Source organism: Myxocyprinus asiaticus, chromosome 39 (genome assembly GCF_019703515.2).
Source record: "Myxocyprinus asiaticus isolate MX2 ecotype Aquarium Trade chromosome 39, UBuf_Myxa_2, whole genome shotgun sequence".
Taxonomy (NCBI): domain Eukaryota; kingdom Metazoa; phylum Chordata; class Actinopteri; order Cypriniformes; family Catostomidae; genus Myxocyprinus; species Myxocyprinus asiaticus.
In genome coordinates this window covers 15,763,283-15,789,357 of record NC_059382.1, presented here as the reverse complement: position 1 = coordinate 15,789,357, position 26,075 = coordinate 15,763,283, and the positions used below count along the sequence as shown (strand labels likewise).

Here is a 26,075-nt window from a genome sequence, read left to right as displayed (position 1 = left end):
AAGCAAAAGGAGCCCCTACCAAGTATTGAGTACATATACAGTAAATGAACATACTTTCCTGAAGGCCAACAATTCACTAAAACAATTTTTTTTTATTGGTCTTATGATGTATTCTAATTTTTTGAGATAGTGAACTGGTGGGTTTTTGTTAAATGTGAGCCAAAATCATCACAATTAAAAGAACCAAAGACTTAAACTACTTCAGTCTGTGTGCACTGAATTTATTTAATACACGAGTTTCACAATTTGAGTTGAATTACTGAAATAAATGAACTTTTCCACGACATTCTAATTTATTGAGATGCACCTGTATTTGAGACCTTTACAACCTGCCTTCATTAATCATGAAAATGCTACTAGATTGCAATAACACTATTTGGCCCTGAGAAATGTTGCACTACTATGTGTATTGAATTAATATCAGTTAATGCAGCCCTAAAATACTAAAACTGAAATAAATATATAAATATTGTGGAATAACTAAAACTTGAAAACAATTACTTAGCTAAAATGGACATTCATAGATTGAAAACTGTTGAAACTAAACTTAAAAGACAAATTGAAAATGAGATTGAAATAAAAACTAAATAAAAAATGTAAAACTATATTAACCCTGGCACTCCACTGGGATTTGAAATAGCAGCTTGTTTATTGTTTCTCATCAGTTTTATGTATTTTGATAGCATTGAGTGAGGTCTTCTCTCTCTGACTGGACATTAATGTGAAATCACAGAACAATGGTGAAAATACCCCAGCCCAGCACACAGGATGTGTTAAACATACGTTATCTCACTACATTGGCTCCCTCTGCCTTGGAAAGGCACAAAAGGCTTTTGCATTTCTGTGCTTGTGGTTTACCTCAAGCCCCATTCACCTGAGTTTCAGATCCTGACTCTACACCTTAAATTACTGTCTGCCTGTATTTTATGTTCACTCTATGCTATAAATTACTGTCAGCACACTTCGCACAGTGATATGCACTTGTGTTAACTTTCTGTGTTTGCCTGTGAGGATAGAGAAAGAGGTTTGGCATTTCAGTGCTTATTAAATAAGTTTTAGTGTATTAAGACCTTATCTGATGAGCATTTGCTTACGTATTTGCCCTGCTTGTAAGCGTTCCACATGTGATGTATAGTTACGTAAGGATGGCATGTATATTCTATACAGGTACTATGGCTTTATTGCTCTTATGGGTCAATCTGTCTGCCAGTTAATAAGCTGAGGAGCCGTCCTATCATAACAAAATGCCATAACCCTTTTTTAACCTCTGGTATTACTTTAACCCTAGCTCTGCTAAAACAATAGACCATGAAACAACATCCATACTATCCATAGGAAGATGCTGACATGTTGATGGATTACTTGTGTGCTGTCATTTAGTTCATCTCTTGCTACATTTGTGTATTTACCTTTGTGTTATAGGCTGCTACCCATGTCCTGGGCCCAACATTAACCCTATTGCTCTAGGAAGTCGGTGGTTGGCTTATGCCGAGAACAAGGTAGTACAAACACCCAACATTTTAAACAGATCTAGATGCACACTGGCAAGTTTAACAGAGTTTTCTGAAAAAACTTCAACAATCGAAATGCAGTTGCTTCCAAAATGTTTTTTTTTTAATTTGTTATGAATTGTTGTGCAGATCATTATTCAGACAATCTATGTCAAATGGACAGGAACTAACAATGTAATGTGACATATTATTATTAAGTAGACCCTTGATTCATTGTCATTCATGTAATGGGTGCAGTTTGTTTGCCTTAGAGAGACCAGTTGCTGCCTAATAATGGACAGATGGGACAGTGTGTCTGGGTAAAGGTAATGAGTTTCTGGCCAATAGCAGCTGAAGTGTTGAATAGGTCTGGGACAGAGACCCTAGAGAGAGTGCATCGTAGAATGGGTTTTGAAGAACTATTTGCTGTCCTAATGGCATCCTCCTCCTCTTACTCACCGTGCCCGCTTGCAGACGTCCTGGCGCGGGCTGTGACAGTCCTCTGTGGGTTAATGAGTGCCGGGGAGCTGAAAGGTTCTGGTTGATAATGTGTCTCTGTTCTGTCTCTGTGTGTGTGTGTGTGTGTGTGTGTGTGTGTGTGTGTGTGTGTGTGTGTGTGTGTGTGTGTGTGGTGTAGCTGATCCGGTGTCATCAGTCCCGTGGTGGGGCCTGTGGAGATAATGCCCAGTCCTACACCGCCACTGTCATCAGTGCTGCTAAAGTGAGTACACTCTCCTCACTGCCACCACATCACCAATGAACTCATGTACAGTAGACCCATGATTATTTGGACACTTTAAGGGATAGTTTACTAAGAAATTCACTTACCCTCATGTTGTTCTTTGGAGAAAAATGGCAGTTTGTTAGTCTCAGTCACCATTCACTTTCACTGGATCTATTTCCCATACAATGAATGTGAATCATTCTACCTAACATCTTTGGTATTTCTTGGAAGAAAGTAAGTCATATGGCTATGGAGAAAAAAAAAATTCAAATGTGTGAATGTCGTAGGATTAGATAACAAAATATTTGATTAAATATTAAAAATCAATATATTTATATTTATTTTAAAGATAGAATGCTCAAGCACACCTTTCAAGCCAAACATTTTACAAAAGTAAGTGTTGAAAATGTTTTACAGAATAAAAACTCAAAATGAAGGCAAAGTTTTTGGACACTTTATGTATGTCAGACTACACTACACCTGTAGTTAGGTCACCTGTGTGAACTTGAGGATAATGCACAACATACTTCCACTAGAAATTGTCTAGTTTTAAAAAAGGTCTAGCATAATTTGCTTGCAGATACCACTTTTGATATTTTGTTATCGTAATTCATACGTTTTAAATGTAGCTTAAGTATCTAAAATACTTTTATGACCACTGTATAACACACCATAATGGGAATGCTGACTTTTGTCCAACAGATGCTTTATTCACTGTATATCATTCTGACAGACTTTGCATTCTTATGTACATTTTTTCTTTTGGTTTTTTATATTGATTAAAGCCAGCCATTCTTTGGCAAGATCTGACATTTAAAACTGTCTTTGCACAGTTGGCATTTTGGGGCCAGAAAGGCATCAGCTTTGGATCTCCACTGCATGTAAAAATTATTCAACATGCCAATGAAACGATCGATTCATATTAGCGTTCTAAACTTTTCACTAGCCAAAGGTTGTAATGCCCTTTTTTGAAAAAATGCAGAACTTCAAGGAAATTCAGAATGATCAGATTTTTATATCCAGCAATTATTTGCCCAGTGGTCTATAAATCTTGCAAGTCTTCTCACATTCATTTATGCATAGTCTCTTTTCAAAAACTTTGTGTTGGCATGAGCTTTAACTGCAGCTTAACAGAGCTTTGTGCTGTAAAGTGTAAGAATGATGTTAGACCTAATGTTTGCTGGCTGTGTGCATTTATTTGTGTACGTTCTGCCATGCTTTCTGTCCTGTTTGCTCTGCTTGTATTGAAGCTCATAATGTGGGCTCTTCTACCCATTTTATTCACCATATAACGTCAGAGTCCCAGAGTGACCTCAACATAGTCCAGAGTGTTTCTAAGACCCACTAGAGTTCAGTTAGTGGTGCCAGAACCTTGGTGCTTAACCTTTCATATGGTTCCAGTCTTCTCTCCTGCTTGCTTAATTGATTTATTAAGCCCACATCTGTATTCCCCGGCCACCGGCCTGATCACCGCCTAATGAGCGCTAACGGCTTACGTGAGAGAAGTGCCATTAGCCTTAATGGTATACATAAAAAAGAACACAGCAAAGGTTAGTGGGGAGGAAAACAAGGTTAAAAAACCTTGATACGCAGACAGGCCGTCTGCAGACGGGGCTGTGATTTATAACCATCTCCTCTGCTCTGACACACGGTCGCTGTACTGAGTGGCTCTGAGTGCGGCCGTCTGGGGGCCAGCGGGGCCATCTCCCATCAATCCTGTAACCCAATCACAAAAGGGAGGGGGAGGGAGCCTTTTGGAAAATTGAATTCTTGCAAGGCTCAAGTTGTGTAAATGAGTGGGATGTGGGCAAAAAAAGAAACGTCATTGCGGCAGCAACAAGTCTGCGTGAGCGGGGTGCCTCAGGGTTCTGTTTTCGGACCTATACAGTTGTAAACTATATTTGGGGAAAGTGGATAGCACAGCTTAAGTAGAGTCTCCTCTAGTTCTCACTTAATGGAGTGAGCTGTGCCGTGTAAGTGTGTGTGGGTAAGTGTTTGTATGTGTTCTGTATGTGTGTGTCTGTCTGCCAAGGCCCCAGAGAGCTTAATCACGTATTCAGGCCAAGTGGCAGCGTCAATACCTTGTGGCGCCTGTGTTTGTTGGGCCCTTTGGAGAATGCTCTGACAAGCCCACTAACTGACTGTGTGTAAATTGCCTTGCCCCATCAATTATTAAGAGAAGCGTTTGCCTCCTAATTGATCAACACTAATGTGTTTTCTAATCACTGCAGTTAGAGTTTTTAGTGCTAATCCAAACAGTCCCCATTGATCAGATGAGGTGAGGGGAGGGGTTGGCCAGCTGGTGGCAGACACTGCACCAGATGAGTCTGATTCCAGACTGCTGCTGAGCCATGCCATGTCACATCTCTTCTCATTTCATATCACTGAGCAAACACAGACACACTCGCACAAACACTTACAGACTTTCACACACCTTTCTGTTGACGTTGCCTGACATAACACCGAAAATAAACATGTTTTTCTGGTAATTGCTCAACACAATCTCTGGATGTGGGAACCTTTATTTGCGATATTGATTTGAGTGTTGCAATAATACTTAGGAGTGGTTGGCATCAATTTTTCAGAGAATTAAAGTAGTTTTTCTTTTAACCTTTTGAAAAATCATTGGTATACAATATACAATTCCCAATCCTTTTTTCCCCAAATTTAAGTATTTTGAGAAAGTTACACATCTGTCCACTGGAATAAAAGTTACTTGGTTCATCACCACTTTCGTCAACCATTTTTATAATATGTAAAAAAACCAATAAAAAAACAAAACAAAAAAAACAACAACAACACGAGCAGAATTAATATTTGTGTAAATTGTTCATAAATTTGTGTCTATGCACATTGACCCATTCAATTACATACAAGTGGTTTTACATGTGAAATTCATTTGTACACCTATAAAGAGGACAGTCATATACAATTATGAGTATTGGTAAAAAATAATCCATGGTGGTTTTAATGTTACATCACACCCTGAAGGGTTAAATTAGCTTTTAAAGATCTGATTGCTATAGTGGGCATTATGCATCAAAGGGTTAAAAAAAAACAAAAAAACCAAGTACAAAGGTTCTTAAGTTGTTCTAATTTTTGTTTCATTTGCTTTCTGTCAGACGTTGAAGACAGGCCTGACCATGGTGGGTAAGGTCGTGACCCAGCTCACTGGAACACTGCCATCAGGGGTGCCCGACGAAGAGGGCACTGCCCACAGTTGCACCCGCCGCAGCCCTCACCAGCCTGGCGTGGTCACTATCATAGACATGCACACTGTGGGAGAGGGGCAGGTATAAAATGCTCACTTATCATATTCTGTACAGTTCAGGGATTGTTCAATATTATAAGGGCAAGGAATGGTATTAACAAAGGCCTGTGAATGACAAGATTTCTGGCCCATCATTGGCAACAACACCAATGTTTGCTCTGTTTACAGAACACTCTTCACCCATCTGACCTTGATCCCAAAAAACCCAGATTCATTCCCCTTTTCTCTGAGATAAATAATCAATTAATCCCATTCATAACTCATTCACTATTAGAGCTACTTATAGCGCAAAGGGGTTTGTCATCACCTTGTCGTAAGAGCACATGCTCCACCATACGTTCACAGACACTGTTCCAGGCCTCGTTCTCCTGATTTCATGATTTAGCCACTTCCTGTGGTTGTTTCCCCCTTTGCGGGCACGACTGTAGCCTTTTAGTGTGAGATCACAGGCAGGTCATTGAAGTAGCAGAAAGGTCTACTCTTTGTTTTCATGCCTACCAAGGATTTGAATAAAATCTTAAATTAATTACATAATATGCAGATCAATTAATTAATTGCAAATAATCAGATATAATTGCTTGGAATTCAAAGACTTTACATTATTATTACAGAAAAAGTGCCTTTACAAATCAATATATTGTTTGTTTTATTTTCAAATTACTGAACAGTAGCCTTACTGGCCCATAGGGGCCATTCACACGGTACACATTTGCATTCCATCTGCACTATTTTTTAATTGTTGGTCTGGTCTGTTCATATGTATGTATTCAAATAATTAATAATTAACCAAATGAATGTTTTAAATTGACAGTCCTATAAGCCGGATGAGCTTTTTTGTCCTGCTGTCCTGCACTTCTAGGTGTTCTTCTGGCACATGTTCACATTAATAGAGTACTCTGGTTAAAGGCTAGCTTTAAAATTTGCAGTTCTCCTGTTCAAGGATTTTTTTCACAGAGAGAGGTTAAGTTTGAACAGGTTTCGCTATCCTTTTTTCCACTGTTGATTCTGACCCATGTAAATAGATCCTTCCATTTTGTGGGCTCTAAAAAATATGATAGTTAAATCATGTATTCCCCAGTCTACTTTGGCCGACCTACATGTTACCCTCATTCAGAGGTGTGATTTATTCTGCTTATTTATTCACCTCTACTGCTCTGATTCGCCAGAGTCAACACTTTTTAAAATCCCTCTCTAAAAGAGGTTTCCTGCATTTAGATCTCCATCGACAATGGCCCATCACACCAGAGCCAACCTCACAAGAAGCTTGGCTCCTCCCAAAGCAGACTATTCCTGTTTGTGGCTTTCATATAAAACAGCTTTATGGAATTTACTGTCTATGCCATTCTCCCGTGACTCCAGAAATGATCTCTGGTGTTTTCTATTCTCCCCCCCCCCCCCCCCCCCAACTCTCAGGGGACATGCTCCTACCCTTCATCATCATCATCCACTCCTCACAACTCTTTATTTCCTGCGAGACGTTTATTTGCTCTTTGGAGCTATCCATACACTAATACTTTTCAAAGCAATAGTATATTCTCGTACAGAACAACATTGTCAGTTTTTGCCCCCAATAAAAGTGATCTGGTTTGTGTCACGGTGGCATTTTTTTGCAGTCTGAAATAAATGTCTGGGTTTTAGAGCAAGACTGTTTTCTGTTTGGACTGGATCTTATTAAAAGCTGCCTTACTCCTTAATGCAACACTCCATTAGATTTATCACTCTTCTTTCTGGCTGTCTCATGGGCTTAGTTATAATCTCTTTCATGAGCAAACTTAACAGAGGGCCACTGACCAGAGAATAGCCCCTTGTGGAGCAATTTTCTTTCTTTCTTTCCCTCCTTCCCTTCTTCCTTCCTTCCTCTTTCTTTATAATAACATACAATAATAACATAGAAAAAGCTATGAAGCTTATTCTGAAGAAATTAATTCCTCAGTATCTTCATGGAAGTTTCCTGTTGTAACATAAATGGATGAATTACAGATCATTGTTCCCGCTCTTTTAGCTGGAAGCTATTAATCTCCATTGGATATCAAATCTTGTAGTGACACTATATTTGTTTCCTCCTGCTGTGTATGTGTGTGTGTGTGTGTGTGTGTGTGTTTAAACTCCTTGAATACATCACTTCTTCCTTTCAGATGCAGAGCTGTTGCACTGTGGGGTTTGGCAGAATTTACACATTGATCACAATAGTCATTTGGGTTTGAGTTTTGGGTTGCAGCTGTGTTAATAAAACACTAACATATTCACAAACATCTTATAAAGAATTTTGTGTGAATTTCATACAAAAAAAACTATTAAGCTAAAATCTTCCTTTGTACAGGGTTAGGTAGGGTTAGGGTTAGGGGGTTAAAATATATGTCAAGCACTTGCAAGAGGGCAACATGTTTAGGGCTTTATAATATAATAGGACGAATAGATGTCAGTCCTGAAAATGACATGAAAAACGTTTTGTCTCATAGTTTTGGTCAGTACAATGGAACATAACTTGGAACACACTTTGTTTAAACAAAATGCCAAACCACATCTTCGTTAAAGTAAGTTGCATCTTACATAACTGTGAAGATCAGATTGCATAGGGCATTATAGCGCCAATGACCAACTATGTGTCTAAAACACTGAGACGTGAGGTAAACAAGAAGTCAGCCTGTATTTGTTTGACTCCATCAACTTACTGTAGTTGTACTGTGTTTTTATGTGTGTTTATGTTTCAGGTTCTAGTTAGCGAGGATTCAGACGGAGAGGGAGTGATTGCACATTTTCCAGCACATGATAAGCCTATATCCTGCATGGCGTTTAATCCAAGCGGTAAGTGAACACCTCACTGTGATGCCTCACTGGGTCCTACCAAAGCACAAAGCTCCCAGACACTTGGGCACTTCCATTGAAGCACACAAGATGCTCTTTGGAATGTTGTCAGATTATGCTGGGATAACAAAAATCAACTGTTGTACATGCCAGTTCAAGTGCGTGCTTTCATTAAAGCAAAAGTGGGACATGGCAAATACTAAGACATTTTGTATTAAATTAGAAATTGAGGCAAATTAGAAGCTTTTCCACTAGTTTTCTCAAAAACTGTACTCCATTCTATTATGGATATTTCATGCTCTTTTTAAATAAAAAAAAAAGTTTTGTGTATTTTATAGAAATGCGCTAATGTTCACAGTGCAAAGCTCCACACTAGTCCACCCAGTTTTTTTTAATGTAAACCAAGCTACAAAAATGGGTCATTTAGAAGTCTTCACAGTATTAACGTCTAAACCATGTGCACATTAACATATGTCTACTGACATTTACATACCGGCACCTAGAGGTCAGATTGCACAGGCCATTGTAGTGTCAATAACTCATTGTAGTGTTCTAGGTGAAGTAGCAAAAACAGGCTGACTAATTCTAATGGTTAGGGAAAGGGTGGAAAATGGTCATTTAAAATGAATTTATGATTTGTTTGTTTTTTTGCTACAAGAAAACTTTATTAGTGGTGTAACATTAAAAGGGGATTTTAGACATTAAATTCTACAGAAATTTAGAAGTATGGCTAATTTAAGGAGGAGGTGAATGTGTCAGGCATGTCACCCTTTTGCATGTCAGCTTATTTTATTCCTCAAGAGTCACTGTCTGCTTGGCCCTTGATTGTGTTGAGACCTATTGTTCAGAGAAGCAGCCAATGTAAGTCATCAGCTGGTGAACCTGCCCTCAAGCACAAGGGCTAGGTCCTGCTTTGACATGCTTGTTCATCAGTCACTGTCATTTTCCTCTCCTTTTCCTCTCCACACATCCTTCTTTCTTCCCTCTTTAAAGAGTTAACACTCTGACAGAACTTTAGTGCTCATTGATCTTGTTCATGTCAGTCTCTCCTGAAATGTATTGACTTCAACAAAGCCCTCCTTCCCTATTAGATAAAATACCCCAAGCACTGAACAGGTACAGTTTCAACCCACAAAGAAGAGAAGACCCGAGAAGTCCTCACTCCATTTAGAAGGTGTGAGACAGCTTCATATTTCATCGATCAGTTTGTCAGCCATGTCACAACATGCTTTAGTCATCATCAGAGACATTATTTTTTATATTTGGGCTTTTTATAACTTTTTATATTAATAGAGACATGATGTGGGCTGGATTCGAACCTGTGTTTCTTTCGCTTGAGCACAATGACTCTTGTGTGCTAACTGCTAGGCCATGGTTCCGACCATTTGATTAATTTTATGGATGAATATAATAAAACCAGGACAGGAATGTCTTCAACCTGACCTTGAACGATTGCCCTGGCTCATTTTGATAGGCAGTTATCTGATCACTTTTCAATGTTATGTATAGTTATGTTTGTTTCTCCGGATATCCAGTCCAGTCACAATAGCTCATTGTGAGGTGTGTGTTGCAGGTTGAGGGCTCTCCTAATAAGATGGTGCTGAAAGCAGCTGATAGCCATTGCCCTAAGTGAAATCCTTCAAATATCTGTCATCCTCCCTAACGCACACTATTGGAGACTTCATTTGAGGATATACTATTGTATGCGCGTACCTCCAAGTTCGGATGTTTTGTGCATGTTGTTATTAAAACATAAGGAAATGTTGCATGTCTTAGTTGATCAAAACATTACTAATGAATGTTTTACCTTAACCACACAGTATTGAACTGATGCCAACAAGAAACAAAACTCATGCCTGTGTGCCATGATGGAGCTGAGGTGTAGTAATTTATAAAGAGGATTTATGCATAGAATCATTTTAACAAATATCTGAAAGCTACAGCTAGATCTTTCTTCAGAGAAAGGACACATGTCCAGAATCGACTGTTTAATTGTTAGTGTGTTTAATTGTTTAATTGAATTTGATTAATGCCAATGGATGATTGCTTGCTTTAACAAAGGGCCAAAAATGCTGTGAATTGTGATTCATGAATAAATGAATGGTTTTATATTAGGTAGTTGTGATGAGAGTATACCTATGGAAAAATCACTGTTTTTGGGCTAATGTACTAAACACTCTTTAGCCATCCCTCTCAGTTAGGAAGTAGCATGCTCTTATATTGCTTATGAGCATTATAGAACAAGGTTTCTGTGCAAACTATTACATTCCAGTGCTTTTGATTAAAGCACTTGCAAAATCCTGTATAAGATAATTGCAAAAATGGCAGTGAATTTAGACTAATTAAATTGTCCTGGCTTTGGACAGAACATATTTTTCTCTAGGTGGTGCTATTGGCTAACCTTTAAACCTCAGAGCTGCAAGCAGCCTTTGCCCCATTAGCGTGTGGCACAGACTAACAGTTGGCTAACTGCACAGTGACTGTCAAACCTGCTGTCCTTTTATTTGTATATATCAGTTACAGAAATCTGCTTTGGAATGTAGAACAAGGCAAACATATTTTCAACAATCAAGGCCTAATACTTAACAAGAGCTCAGGGACATTACTTTGACAAATATTAGTGCAAATCATTTCTTTGATCTAATAAAGAGTTGAAGGTTTCCAGAACAACAGATCTGAGCAAATAACTATCCTATCGATCTTCAACAAAAATTATGGCCTGATGACCAGTGCCCATTTTGTTTTTTATGCCTTGCAATTGTAAACATTTGGTTTTCTGTGACTGATTGAACATTTAATTGTCACCAAAGTAAAGTTGTCTAGCTCTAGATACATGAGGTCGAAATTACGAGAATGATTTGTGATAGAGTTATGAACAAATCACTCTGTGCCATCATTTCCCAACAAATGTGCATTTATAAATGTATAGCTGTAAAATTTTGAATATTGCTTTAAAACCTAATAAATGATTGTGATTTTTGGTAAAAAAAAGTTAAAGTTGAAGAAAATATAAATGTATTTCTTTCTGACTAATATGAAAATATGTTGCTAAATGTAAAATATTAAAGGGATAGTTCACCCAAAAATAAAAATTCTAACATCATTTACTCACTCTCATGCCATCCCAGATGTGTATGACTTCCTTTTCTTAGGCAGTACACAAACAGAGATTTTTAGAAGAATCTCTCCGTTTTGTTGGTCCATACAATGCAAGTGAATGGTGATCAGACCTTTGTAGCTCCAAGAATCCCATAAAGGAAACAGAAAAGTAATCCATAAGACTCCAGTGTTTAAGTCCATATCTTCAGATGCAATATAATAGGTGTGGATGAGGATATTTAATATTTAAGTCCTTTTTTACTCTAAATCTCCACTTTTACATCTGAAAATCACGTGTGGTGCCTGTTAAGTTTCACTTTCACATCTGAATGTGAAAGTTAAAGTGGAAATTTAGAGTAAAAAAGGCCTTAACTATTTTTCTGTTCCTCACTCACACCTATTATATTGAATCTGAAAATATGGATTTAAACACTGGAGTCATATGGATTACTTTTATGTTTCCTTTGTGATTTTTGGAGCTACAAAGGTCTGATCATCCTTTACTTTGCATTGTATGGACCTACAGAGCTGAGATAATTTTCTAAAAATCTTTGTTTGTGTTCTGCTGAAGAAAGAAAGTCACACACATCTGGGATGGCATGAGGGTGAGTAAAAGAATTTTCATTTTTGGGTGAACTATACCTTTAAATTTTTTTGAGGTGGGGCTAGTGAAAATATTGGCTGGTCAAGTACAAATCTGAACCACCGTCCCAACTTGGTCAACAGAAGAAATCCTTATTGTGGAGATCCAACGTGTGTGTGTGAGAATCACAAATTTTGGTTGCTCATTTGGAGGAATTGTTTAATGTTTTTGGATACTCTTTCACTGAAGATTGTTGTCCCAGCCCAGGGAGGCCCCAGCCTAGGTCCCTAGAGTGCTAACCCCCAGTGCGGCCCTTTGTCAGACATCCTCTGCCCTCATGTGGAGAGTGCTCTGGACGGCTTGTTTTAGATAACAGCGGGGTGCTGTAAACTTCAAACAGTTTAACCTTCCTCCTGTCAGCTTTATTCAGAAATAATGGAATGTGTCTGTTATCACCTTATTTGCTCAGGCATGAATCGAAAGGGCTCGAATAATTGTGTTGAGTTCTGAAATTGTTTGGCACCAAAAAGGCTGGAAAAAATCCCCTTAGTCCTTGATTCAGAAAAGAGCCCCTAGATGCTGACTAACGAGGTCAAGCCGAGCATTCCCCAAGAGGTGCGTTCGCATCTATGCTGACATTACGTTCCTGACATCATTAGACACATGATCAAAAACAGCTCTTTTAGATTTGCTAGAAATGCCCATTCAGCACTGTGAAATGCAGTGATTTTTAACTAGTGAGATGTTTAGCTTCTGCTGCTTTGCCGGAATTGTCCGAAATGAACTATTTGAAGACACAGTGGAAAGTGTCACTCCAGCCACAGGGCCAACCACAGCTCCATCTGGAGTGTTTTGATTTCATAGAGGGTAAAGGCCGGCTTGAAAAGAAACAATGTGGCGACTCTACATTGACTGGAATGTACAGACCAAAAAAATCATAAAGCAGTTATGCAAGAAATACATCTCAATAGTGTGTGTTGGATGGACAACTAAAGGGTGAGTGGAAAATGGCAGCCAGTCTAGTAGCTGGCGCTTGTGCTGTGGTGTTGGAGGTTCTATTCATAGATGCGTAATTAAAGGATGCTGCTCTGAGAAGCGGTGCACAGCACTAACTTTATCCAGAGTATCCGTTTTTCTCTGTCTGTCCTCCTCTGCTCTTTTCTCCCCTCTGAGGACGTTACTGCTGAGTGCTACTAGCGTCACAAAACGGAACTGAATTTTTTTTGTCTTCAAACAGTTTTCCTAAATAGATCTTATTCACAGTCACAGCAGTGCCATATTTGATTTTTGACAGGAAAGATGTTTTCTTGGGAATATTTGTTTTCATTGTTTCATCAGTGGAACAATCCAAAACACTTTCAATTACAGTACAGCCCAATGTAGAGAGTGTTAAAGGATGATAAGAATGATAACTATAATGATAACTATATTAGTTCACACCCAACAGATGATAACTTTGTTTCGCGCACCACAGTTATGTTCACGGTCAAAAAAATGGGTTTAGATGACCTGCTACTGCTCTACGTTTTGCAAAGAAACCAAAATAAAAACAGATGCATACAACTTCAAAGGAGACAAGACAATGTTGTCGACATTAGCACTGGATACCTGAGGTAAATTTATGCCCTTAATGCCTTTTATTCATCTCCGTTAATACTGAAGAAAAATGCAGAAAAAAACATTGCCGGGCAGGAGTTTCCATTTCGTTCTTGTGTGTAAAAATAAGTGGCGATCCATTGCTGGAATGGGTTTTTGAAGATGAATGCACTTTGCAGATCGAGCCCTTTAAAGTTGGATGGAGTTTGATTGGCTGTCAATGATTTTAGCATTCATCAGCTGGAAAAAAAATAGCTCTGAAAGTGATTCCAACAATATCGTTCCTCTGTGTCGTTATCGTTATAGTGGTGTGGACTCCGCTATTCTCTTACAGTTAGAATGATTTTTACAATTTTATGATTATAGTTATCGTTCTTTGTGTGAACAGGCCTTAATTCTATCCCACACAGTCTCGTTGTCATTCCTGTAAAAAATTAAAGGTGGCATTAAGCAAAAATTCCCGCCCCAAACTTACGCCACTGGTCGAGCCAATGTTGCTGTGTTGGGCTGGTCAGGATGCTTAAATAGAACAATGTTTTGATAGTGCCACAGAGCCACAATGTTTACACATTTTGGGGAACTCAGCCTTCGAATGGTTTACTTATAGTTGTCTCTGTGTATTAAATGAATATTACGGGTTTACTACATGTTACACAGAAGCACTTACAATAAAGTGAACTGGTCCAGTTTTAGAAGATTTGAAGCTTATAATTTAATAAAAGCAGGTTAATTGTTCTGTTAAAACTTGTATTATTGTATTATTTAAGCTGTGAAATTGTTTAAATCGTAATTTTTTCGGTCATTCATTGGCTATAGGGTTTACAGTGTTATGTCGTCATGTGTTGTAAAATTGCATATATGTTGTAAAACTAACTATTTTAACATTTCCAGATTGGCCCCATTCATTTCCATTACAAGAGCCTCTGTGAAATGCAGGTTTTTGCACTTTTTTTACTTATTTATTTTTATTTTTTGTAAAGAAAAGGAGGAACAACTAAAAATGATTTTGTTCTGGTAATTAACATTATGCCACAAATGCTGTTAATTGAGCTTAACTTGTATTGAAAGCAGAATATTCCTTTAAGCTTGGATAGGAGCAGGTGTTTTTACATTGAAAATGTACACACTTTAGCTTTTTAAACATGTATTGTTTCCAATCCTTATTTGATAGCAGAGTGAGGAATTGATGTAAGGATACAGTCGCGTGCAGTGTGAGGGTGGACAGGACTTATGGTCCATGAGACTTACTGTAATTCCACTCAATCACAGAACCGATAAGCATCAAGGTATCTGATCTCGTAAGGCAGCTTAGTTCATCCCTGTGCATTTTGGCAAGTGTTTGCTAGCGGGCTTCTAAAGGGGAAGGTTGACCTGAAGAGTCTGGCTGTCTGTTGCGGATTTGGCACCAGCAACCACTCCTGTGATTATTGTGAGTCACTGACAAACAAACAGCCAGCATCTGGAGTGTCTTAAATTAGTTACTGTTATTAAGAATGACTAAAAGAAGATGAAAAAGAAAAAAGAAATTAGAATAGCAAGAACAAGAACTATGGAAAAAAAGGTTTTAGATAACCAAGGCTAGAGCCAAAAGTCTGACACCACATTGAAAACCTGGTGTTTTTTATTTTATTTTATTTATTTATTTTTTTTTACTTTTTGAAATAAGGATTTTGAAAAATATATATTTTTTAATATTTAAAAGACACATTTTTCTCTGTCACTAGTCAAGTTACTTAGAACTAAGCAATTTTGTGACTTATTTATTTATTTATTTTTAAATTTATTTATTTAGAAAAGGTCAGATGTTCACACAAGAATCTCTTCGGAACATAATCAAATCATGTTGGGATAACATGGATCACTAGGTTATATAAACTTGTGGAGTCTAGGCCAGTTTAAGCTCATGTTGTCATTTAAACAAATGGGACTGGAAATTAGATTATAGCATTCTGAGATGGTATACTTCTCACCACAACTGTACAGAGTGGTTACCTGAGTTACCATAGTCAGTTCAAACCAGTCTGGCCATTCTCTGTTGACCTCTCTCATCAACAAGGCATTTTCATCTACAGAACTGCTGCTCACTGGATGTTTTTTGTTTTTGGCACCATTCTGAGTAAATTCAAGAGACTGTTGTGCATGAAAATGCCAGGAGATCAGCAGTTACAGAAATACTCAAACCAGCCTGTTTGAAAAATCTTCTGTTTCATGAGAATTCATTAACAATTAATTAAGAATGTTTTCACAGAGGTAGCAATTAAGACTGGATCTGAAGTCCTCTGCTTCATTGAACACCTGTTTGTGGGGTTTAGAAACGGTGTAATTTGGCAAGATTCACACACAAATCTGTGTGTTTTCAATGGGGCTTTGACTGTGTATCAGATTCCATTCTGCGCCGTGCCTGAGCACAGTTGGACAATCAGTAGGGATTAAGGGTCTGGGCTGAGATGTCGCCTGCTAATGCACATTGCAAGCGAAGAGCTGGACATTATAGTGGAATTTGCCTGGAGCATAAGCTCTTTTATAATGGCATTATGAAATCTGATAATGTGCATATATGTTTTTCTCCCCCAAATTACCTTTTTTCCAGCTAGAGAAATATTACACAAAAGCTGTTAAAATCCCTTCTCTAGTAAATGTTATTTATTTATTTTTTGCATCATTCTTTTAGAATTTTTCTTCATTTGATGTTAGGTATAAGTATGGATGTATGTATTTATATATTTCTTTTTTAAAGTTTGTGTTTGCACATTTATTTTGTTTATTCGGATGTCTTACTGTAATTGATTTCTCTCCTCCTAACGGTCACATTTTTCTTGAGCTAAAATTAAGAGTTGACATTTAGTAGAGGGTGTGACCAAGACCTGCAGTGTAGGTAGTAGCATGATAACTAACAGACAGTACGTTATCGTAGGAATACATTTGTCCGTAAATGTGTATATCTGTATAAATGTGTATGATTTCCCCTTGTTTCAACAACTGAGGAATCAGCAGAGATGATTAAGTGTGTTGAAATATTTAATTCCAGACATATTTACTGTTATTAAAAGAAAACGAAATGTCTGCTCAGGGCCTTTTTTTAATGTTTCCAAAAGGTGGTAAAACCAGTGTCTTGGGATGTCAGTTCCTCAGTTTGTAGCTGTAAAGCCTTGGTCAGACACTTTGGTTTTAAGGCTTCAATGGAAACATACTCCCTGGTCCCCCTCCCCCATCCCATTCCTCTCCACAGACTCTTGACCTGACTAGAGTTCCTTCTTTTGTTCACCACAAGTTTCTAGCTTGTTTTTGTAGGAAAAGTTGCTTGTGTGGACCATATTTTTGCTGACAGTTTTATGCCTTAACACTCCTAGGCTTTTAAGCAGTTGTGTTAGGTTGCTTAGCTGGTTGGCTCTAGCCAAACTTTTTTCCAAACACCTCAGCTACGATGAATCATCCATTGTCCTAAAAAATTGTAAGCTCATCTCTCAAATTAACATCATGAACACTGAAGCACAGCATGAAGAATTGTGAAATCTTATTTGCTCTGGTGAATGTTTCAGAGAATTAATAAACTAACAGGACCCTGTAAAATAAAAGTGAGCACTGAAATGGAAAGAGATTATAGTGACTGTCTGTTTCCTGAAAAAGGATTATGCTCTTTCTGTACTCCTATTTTCTACAGTCAGACTCCTATCTAGAGATTGGGGTTTAGCTAATTTATTTTATGCTTTTAAAAAATCCAACAAAGGCCTGTTTTAGACTGACTAAGCTTTTAAAGGAGACTGCACTTTTCCACCATGGAGCATAAAATAGATTTGTACTGCTGTCCAGCATCAATTGCATTTTGTGTCCTTTAGTCAGATCAACATTGAGAACATACTGGAATGATTTCGGGCCTGCATAGAATTTAATAGAAAACTGAGTGTTTTTTAGTGCGTTGCTAGGATGTTGCTTGGTGGTTGCTATGATATGGCACACCCCTCCTCAACTTGCTGTATGATTTATAGCTTAAAATAGTTGAAAACCCCTTAATTTTAAGTGTGAGCAATAGTAATTGTGATGATTGAAAGTACCCCTAACAAGCACTGTACAGAATCTGCAGATTTCCAATTCTATTCAAGTACCAATACGATTTAGGTACTCTGTTCAACACATTTTACCATATTTAAATCCATGCCGCAGATTTTATCTCCCAAGTAATCATGGAAAATGAAGTGTGAAAATTCTGTATGGGCCTAGCAATAACCTACCCTGCCATCCTTCATGGACATGACCTCATTGTCACCTTAGTTACTCTGATTCTCTAGAAGTCAAATATAATTGTTGTATGAAAGTAATGATTGCCTCCTACTGAGAAAAGGCCCTTATGATCTATTAATATTCAAGTGCTTACAGGTGGTTTGGCTGTAAAGCAAATACATAAACATTCTCCTTCGTCACACTTGAATGTGGATCAAATGAACCGTGGGCACCTTTTTTTCCTCCTCCCACTTTGTTTTTTCCCCTCCCTTCCACAGAGCTCTCAATTGAATTGTGGATGTGGTTTCGTAGCTAAGAGCGCTGAGTGCCTCTCAAAGCCAGCATACCCGCAGGAGCAGTGTACCATGTTTAAAGCGCATATCCTTGGTACCAATGTGCCTAGATAAACAGTATCTGTAGCCACACGACACTGCATTATGTGCTCGCGAGCCCCCTCTGGAATCCGCAGCAGTCATCCTTGCAGCCCAGAGGAATGGAAACTGGAGACGGCATTACATCTGCCTGGCTCACCGCGAAACACTGCGCAGTCACTGTGCCAGGCCCCAATCCGTCACCCCATCCTCGGCTCCACACACACGTACACACTAAAGCCGCCTCCAGGTTGGGATCAAACAGCCTAGCTTTTGGAAGTTCTCACTTAGTCTGTAAAAGATTAACAAGTTATTGACTGCATGTTGACCTATTCCAGTCTCCTCCTCTCCCTAGTACTGTTATCTGATTGCTGGAGTGAGGGTGGCCTCTGGACTAAGTGAGTGTTGCTTGCTCCAGGCTTGAGTGGGTGGCTTTGATGTGAGATGTGCAACCCTGTGTGTGTGTGTGTGTGTGTGTGTGTGTGTGTGTGTGTGTGTGTGTGTGTTACAGCTTTAATAAACACCTCCAAAAGTGCAGTGTGACGGAATCACAAAGGACCACAAACACATGCATACATGCAGGCACTCACTCGTGGGGTCGTACTTTTACAACTGATACAGGCAACCTCAAGGACAAAGCTCAGTGATTGATATGTTTATTTGTTCTTTTTTCTTTGCAAATTGTGCAGAGTTCGTGTCTCTGTTATTGGAGTGCACCGATTCCCAGCACTCTCCCTTTTAAGCTTTATCCACATGTTTATAATTTGAGATTTCCTTTTTTTTTTTTTCCAAAGGTGTTGTTAATTTGAATGGGATACTTTTGTTTCAGGTCTCGATTTTGCCAAGGTGGTGGCCTCAGCCCTTGTTGGGCTGCTGAGATCATTGGAGTTGGTCAGGCAGAATGACTCAGACACTTTTGAAATAAAACATTGCTGCTTTGATGGGATTTAGCAGATGTTTTACGTTTAAAGACTTGTTTAGGTGAAAACAACAAAACACAGCAAGAGAGCATGAAAAGGGAAGCCATGGTCACCACTTTTTAAGGCTCATGAATAGGAATGGGAATCGTAAGTAATTTAATGATTCCGATTCCTCATAACGATTCTGATTCCTTAACGTTTCCATTTAACAATTCTGATCCCTTAACGTTTCCATTTAACAGTTCTTACTTTTGACGAAGAAATGTTTGGGAAAAAGAAGTGTAGTTTTTTGTTGCATTTACTGCCCTCAGCAGTCTGTTGCCAAATGATGAGATCATTTCAGATTTCAACAAAGCAGATGTAACAAATCAGAGATAATATATTATTACAATTCTTGCAAAAGGGATGTTTGCACAAATGTTTTAATGACTTTTCAAAGAATATGTTTAACCATAAATGCAGTCCAATAATTGGGCCTAATTTAGGTCAGTTAGGATCACTACTTTATTTTAAGAATGTGAAATGTCAGAATAATAGTAGAGAGAATGATTTATTTTTAGCTTTTATTCCTATCATCACATTCCCAGTGGGTCAGAACTTTACATACATTTTGTAAGTATTTGGTAGCATTGCCTTTAAAGTGTTTAACTTGGGTCAAACATTTTGGTTAGCCTTCCACAAGCTTCTCACAATAAGTTGCTGGAATTTTGGCCCATTCCTCCAGACGGAACTGATGTAACTGAGTCAGGTTTGTAGGCCTCCTTGCTCGAACACACTTTTTCAGTTCTGCCCACAAATCAGATTGAGGTCAAGGCTTTGTGATGGCCACTCCAATACCTTGACTTTGTTGTCCTTAAGCCGTTTTGCCACAACTTTGGAGGTATGCTTGAGGTCATTGTCCATTTGGAAGTCCGATTTGCGACCAAGCTTTAACTTCCTGGCTGATGTCTTGATGTTGCTTCAATATATCCACATAATTGTCCTTCCTCATGATGCCATCTATTTTGTGAACTGCACCAATCAGTCCTGCAGCAAAGCACCCCCACAGCATGGTGCTGCCACCCCCATGCTTCACAGTTGGGATGGTGTTCTTCGGCTTGCAAGCCTCACCCTTTTTCCTCCAAACATAATGATGGTCATTATGGCCAGAAAGTTCCATTTTTATTTCATCAGATGGAATTTGAAATTGAAATTTTTCCAAAAAGTAAGATCTTTGTCACCATGTGCACTTGCAAACTGTAGTCTGGCTTATTTTATGGTGGTTTTTGAGCATTTGCTTTTTCCATGTTGAGCAACCTTTGTAGGACTCGTTTTACTGTGGATATAGATACTTGTCTACCTGTTTCCTCCAGCATCTTCATAAGGTCCTTGTCTGTTGTTCTGGGACTGGTTTGCACTTTTTGCACCAAACTACATTAATCTCTAGGAGACAGAATGCATCTCCTTCCTGAGCGGTATGATGGCTGCGTGGAGCCATGGTGTTTATACTTGCGTACTGTTGTTTGTACAGATGAATATGGTACCTTCAGGCATTTGGAAATTGCTCCCAAGGATGAACCAGACTTGTGGAGGTCCACATTTATTTTTTCTGAGGTCTTGGCTGATTTATTTTGATTTTCCCATGATGTCAAGCAAAGAGGCACTGAGTTTGAAGTTAGGCCTTAAAATACATCCACAGGTACACCTCCTATCAGAAGCTAATTGTGTAAAGGCTTGACATAATTTTATGGAATTTTCCAAGCTGCTTAAAGGCACAGTTAACTTAGTGTATGTAAACTTTTGACCCACTGGAATTGTGGGATAGTCAATTAAAAGTGAAACAATCTGTCTGTAAACAATTGTTGGAAAAATTTCTTGTGTCATGCACAAAGTAGATGTGCTAAACAACTAGCCAAAACTATAGTTTGCTAATATTAAATCTGTGGAGTGGTTAAAAAATGAGTTTTAATGACTTCAACCTAAGTGTATGTAAACTTCTGACTTATATGTTTCAGAGAATTAATAATATATACACACAATATATATATATATTTAGCAATATATATGCTAAAAAGTTTGCATACCCTGGCAGAAATTGTGAAATTTTGGCATTGATTTTGAAAATAAGACTGATCATGCAAAAAAACTGTCTTTTAAGGATAGTGATCATATGAAGTCATTTATTAACACATAGTTGTTTGGCTCCTTTTTAAAACATAATGATAACAGAAATCACCAAAATGGCCCTGATCAAAAGTTTACCTACCCTTGAATGATTGGCCTTGTTACAGACACACAAGGTTTAAATGGCAATTAAAGGTTAATTTCCCACACCTGTAGCTTTTAAAATTGCAATTAGTGTCTGTGTATAAATAGTCAATGAGTTTGTTAGCTCTCACGTGGATGCACTGAGCAGGCTAGATAACAAGGTAATGGAAATTTATATCAAGATATATGTATTAGATATAAGATATATGGCTTGGTATCAAGAAATCCCCGAATTTTCCACTTCTTAATAAGTGATTGAACAGTACTGACTGGCATTTTCAAGGCTTTGGATATCTTTTTATATCCTTTTCCATCTTTATAAATTTCCATTACCTTGTTACGCAGGTCTTTTGACAGTTCTTTTCTGCTCCCCATGGTTCAGTATCTAGCCTGCTCAGTGCATCCACGTGAGACCTAACAAACTGTAACACATCTCAATGGAAGGAGGAGGCAAGAAGCAAGGTTTCCTGGTTCATGTAGGCGTTTTATTCTCTTCTGTGCAACAGATTCACTCTTTCAGGGTTTTCACTCAGTTCAAGCATTCACTCTCAAAAATAAACAGACTTCTTCACAAAACACTCAATAGCTTCAACATGTAATGGAAACAGTTTGACCATGCTGCACACTTGTTTCTCTCTCCCCGACTGCTGGCAGTGTGGCTCTTTTAAGCCGCTCTCCCCCTGCTCACTGAAATTAGAGACAGGTGTTAGACATAATTTAGCTCAGGTTTAAGCGCCCTTACCGCTTTCTCTCTCTCCGGAGAGATGCTTGACCACGCCACCGCTGCCACACAAACTCATTGACTATTTATACACAGACACTAACTGCAATTTAAAAAGCCACATGTGTGGGAAATTAACCTTTAATTGCCATTTAAACTTGTGTGTGTCACCTTGTGTGTCTGTAACAAGGCCAAACATTCAAGGGTATGCAAACTTTTGATCAGGGCCATTTGGGTGATTTCTGCTATCATTATGATTTAAAAATGAGCCAAATGACTATGTGATAATAAATGGCTTCATATGATCACTATCCTTAAATGATAGACAGTTTTTTTGCATGATCAGTCATATTTTCCAAATCAATGCCAAAATTTCACAATTTCTGCCAGGGTATGTAAACTTTTGAGCACAACTATACACACGCATAATCTCTCTCTCTCTCTCTCTCTCTCTCTCTCTCTCTCTCTCTCTCTGTGTGTGCGCGCGTGTGTGTGTGCGCGTGCGCGTGTGTGTGTGTGTGTGTATATATATATATATATATATAATATATATATGTGTGTGTGTGTATATATATAATTTTACTGATTTACAACAAAACCCATAATGAATAGGCCTAACTTTAACTACACATTGTCATAGGAATCACCAATCAGTAACTGCTGATTTATGTCTCAAGAGCCTTAAGTACAAGAAGAATCATAACATAACACTGTAACAGTTCTTGCTTCATTTTTAGATGGACCTGACGGAAGTTATATTCCAGCTCAGTGAGATTAATGCAGTTTTTAGTTTTTAATTTAAAAACTGAATAATTAATTAAAATTCCACACTACACTGGCCATGCTGTGTGTGATTCAAAAGTACCAGCTCTTAATAGTCATCAGTTTAAGACTACACTGTTCACACTGTGTTTTGTGCTCTTGATTCCAATGAACCGACTCACTAGAGTCATTGGTTCGGGAATTGGACTACACTCGTCGCGCTGTGTCAAAGTCTTTCTAGCAATTCAGTCCACTGTCAGCCATCTTTGAACACTTTTGGGAGGCTATTTCCAGTAATGCCAGTGCAGCTCCTATCTGCTTGAATGGGGAAAGACCGAAATCTCAAAATGGTTGGGCAAGATTACGATCAAAGAACATATTTCAAATCAGCAATAAAATTTGACAATACTGGAATCATAAATTGTACTTTTTACCTCATATTAAGCAAAAAAAGAAAAACATTTTTCCAGCTTATATAGCTAATGCACATGCACATTCTCAGTTGATTGACAGTCGATGCCTGTATCTAAAAGGTGATTGGCTCTTTTACCTGTATGGCGGGACTTCATCCGTTGACCGTTGGGCACTTAGAGCTTCTTGGTTGGGCGTTCCAATTTCTCCCATTCATTTTAATAGAAGTGGCCCATCTCTGCTAAATAGTCTCTGACTGTGTGTTTTGTGCTGTAGATTCACTAGAAGGGCACCACTACCGCTGTATAGCGCTAGTATTTTAGTACGACGTTCCATCCGCATCATCAGAAAAATGGACGTCCAAGAACAGAAAGTCATTAAAATCATACGATTTTGATATACACTACTGGTCAAAAGTTTTGAAACACTCATTCTGTATTTTTTATATATATATATATATATATATTATAATTTTTTTTTTTTTTTTTTTCACATTTTAGAATAATAGTAAAGTCATCAAAACTATGGAATAGCATAAATGGAACTATGGGAATTATGTTGTGACTAAACAAAATCCAAAATAAATCAAAATGGTGTTATATTTTATCATCTTCAAAGTAGTCACCCTTTGCCTAGAATTTACAGACATGTACTCTTGACATTTTCTCAACCAACTTCTTGAGGTATCACCCTGGGATGATTTTTAAACAGTATTGAAGGAGTTCCTATCTATGTTGGGCACTTATTGGCTGCTTTTCTTTATTATTTGGTCCAAGTCATCAATTTCATAAACTTTTTTTTTTATTTTTTTTTATTAAATTTTAGTTTTATAATTAAATAAATTAATATGGTGGCACAATTAAATTTTTGTCTACAAAACTAATTTCAAACATTTAAGCATACGCCTTCAGATCAAAAGATTTTTAAGATCATGAGAAACATTTCAGTCAAGTGTTTCAAAACTTTTGACCGGTAGTGTATTTTTTAATTGAACCGGTTCCGAATAAAAACCAGTTCTCAGTTCCCAACCCCACTGGGAGACAGATTTATATTGTGCGCACACACAGCAAATTAGTAGTTCTTACTCTTGATGTTTCTCTCTAAAAGTCATAAATCACACTTTTGCCTTGAGGACAAGGTGATATAAATAGGATGTGTCAGAGATTGCTTAAACATCTCAGGTTGCTGAAATTTTATGGCTGCTTACCAGCATGGAGATGTGCTCCTTTTTAATTTAGTTTCCCACAGGCTAACCAACTGACGCCTCTCCGTGAGGCTCTGTATTTCAACATGGCCACAAAATCCCCAGCGCTGGGTTTCCAGTCTCCATTGGCTTTTGGAGAACAGAGTGTACCATCAGCAAACTTGTGTCCCTACAAGCTAGCCAAGCCTCATTTGTCAAAGCCAGGGTGAGCGCGAACGAGCTGCAGGGTGGCGGGGTGAGGGAGAGGAAGCTCCCAGATAAACATACCGCAGCGCCTAAACTCCTAATCACTCTGCGCTTCCGTTTGTAGCCTCTATAATTAGAAGCCACTCTTGTCCATGTATTCCCAGTTGACGCAAAGGCTTCTTGTGGCTTGGCACCTCATTTGGGGCGTGGGTTAGTTTATGGCCAGGCTGTAACTTGGTTTAGTCTTCTGATACTGCATAAATAGCTAACCACTGTCTAATTTGCTGGCCGATTCGCTGTTTTTCATTTTCATAGGTGCAATCTCAGCGTGACCCTTCCTTTTCTGCCGCAGTCTATCCTCCTTTGCTTCCTGTCTTACTGCTCGATGAGATGGCAAAGCCACACCTAAAGCAGATGATATTTCTAATTGTGAATACTAAAATACCATTTGGGCAAAAATAGGGTGGATGAGCTCATCTACGACTTCCTTGATTTCGTTGCCCTTTTTTGTGAGTTCTTTTAAACTTCTAACAATAAAAAATGTTTATTTGTCAGACCACCCAATAAAGACTCGACACAAATTAAACCCCTCTATGATCTTGGCATTAAAGATTCAGCATTTGAAAATTGCTAGTTATTGACATGTTAAAGCAGCAGTCAGTTTGAGAGGAAGAGGCTAAATCCTTCTTAAAGGAATGGTTAACCCAAAAATGAAAATCTTTTCATCCATTTTTTACCCTCATGTTGTTCCAAATCCAAATGACTTCTTTCATCTGTGGAATGCAAGAGGAGATATTAGGCACGTTCGCCTCAGTCACCGTTTACTTTAAAAAATGTTCTATACAAGAAAATGAACGGTGGCTGAAGCTTACATTCTGCCTTGCATCTCATCAGAAGAAAAAAGAAATAACGCAAGTCCTACAAGTTTGGAACATCAAGATGGTGAGAAAATGATGACAGAACTTTAATGTTTGGGTGAATTATCCCTTTAAATCTTAGTCTTAGAGAAAGTTTCCAAAGCAGTGGTGACCTGACTTTCATGTCTGTGCAAAAATAGCCTGTAGAGCTGTCACACTGCTTTTAGGAATGAGTTGTATGCGGATTTGCATTTTCTTGAAGGTTAGATTTTGTTTTATACTGGTGTGGTTTAGTAAGTGTGTTGTTTACAGTAAGATCTTATAATTTCTGTAGTTCCAATAAATTCAAATAAAAGTGGGAAAATGAGAGGCTCTGTCATCAGAGGGTCCACTTGGGTTCTCCTGTGGTTGTGTTTAAAACAGATCCACATACTCTTAGCACTGAGTGCTGAGGGAAGATCTTGGCATGCAGTTTATTCTAGAACACAAATTGCAGTGGAAGGGCTATGGAACATGATTGCCCTTTACAACCATGTAAACGTGTCTCATGAAATGTTCAGTCCTTGAAAGCAGCCTGGGTGCCATCTTTTTTTTTAACTTTATGTTCTTC

At 38.2% G+C, this 26,075-nt stretch overlaps 1 protein-coding gene across 7 annotated transcripts in view; it reads left to right on the top strand.

The window, feature by feature from the left end:
* The window catches only part of LOC127430254 (BCAS3 microtubule associated cell migration factor-like), a 302,893-nt gene that overhangs the window by 40,077 nt on the left and 236,741 nt on the right, over window positions 1-26,075 (top strand). For all 7 annotated transcript variants that reach the window (XM_051679932.1, XM_051679931.1, XM_051679928.1 and 4 more), the window contains 4 exons: window positions 1,423-1,499; window positions 2,128-2,211; window positions 5,337-5,507; window positions 8,197-8,290. In XM_051679932.1, the coding sequence (XP_051535892.1) occupies window positions 1,423-1,499; window positions 2,128-2,211; window positions 5,337-5,507; window positions 8,197-8,290 (426 nt within the window). The remainder of the gene's footprint in view (window positions 1-1,422; window positions 1,500-2,127; window positions 2,212-5,336; window positions 5,508-8,196; window positions 8,291-26,075) is intronic.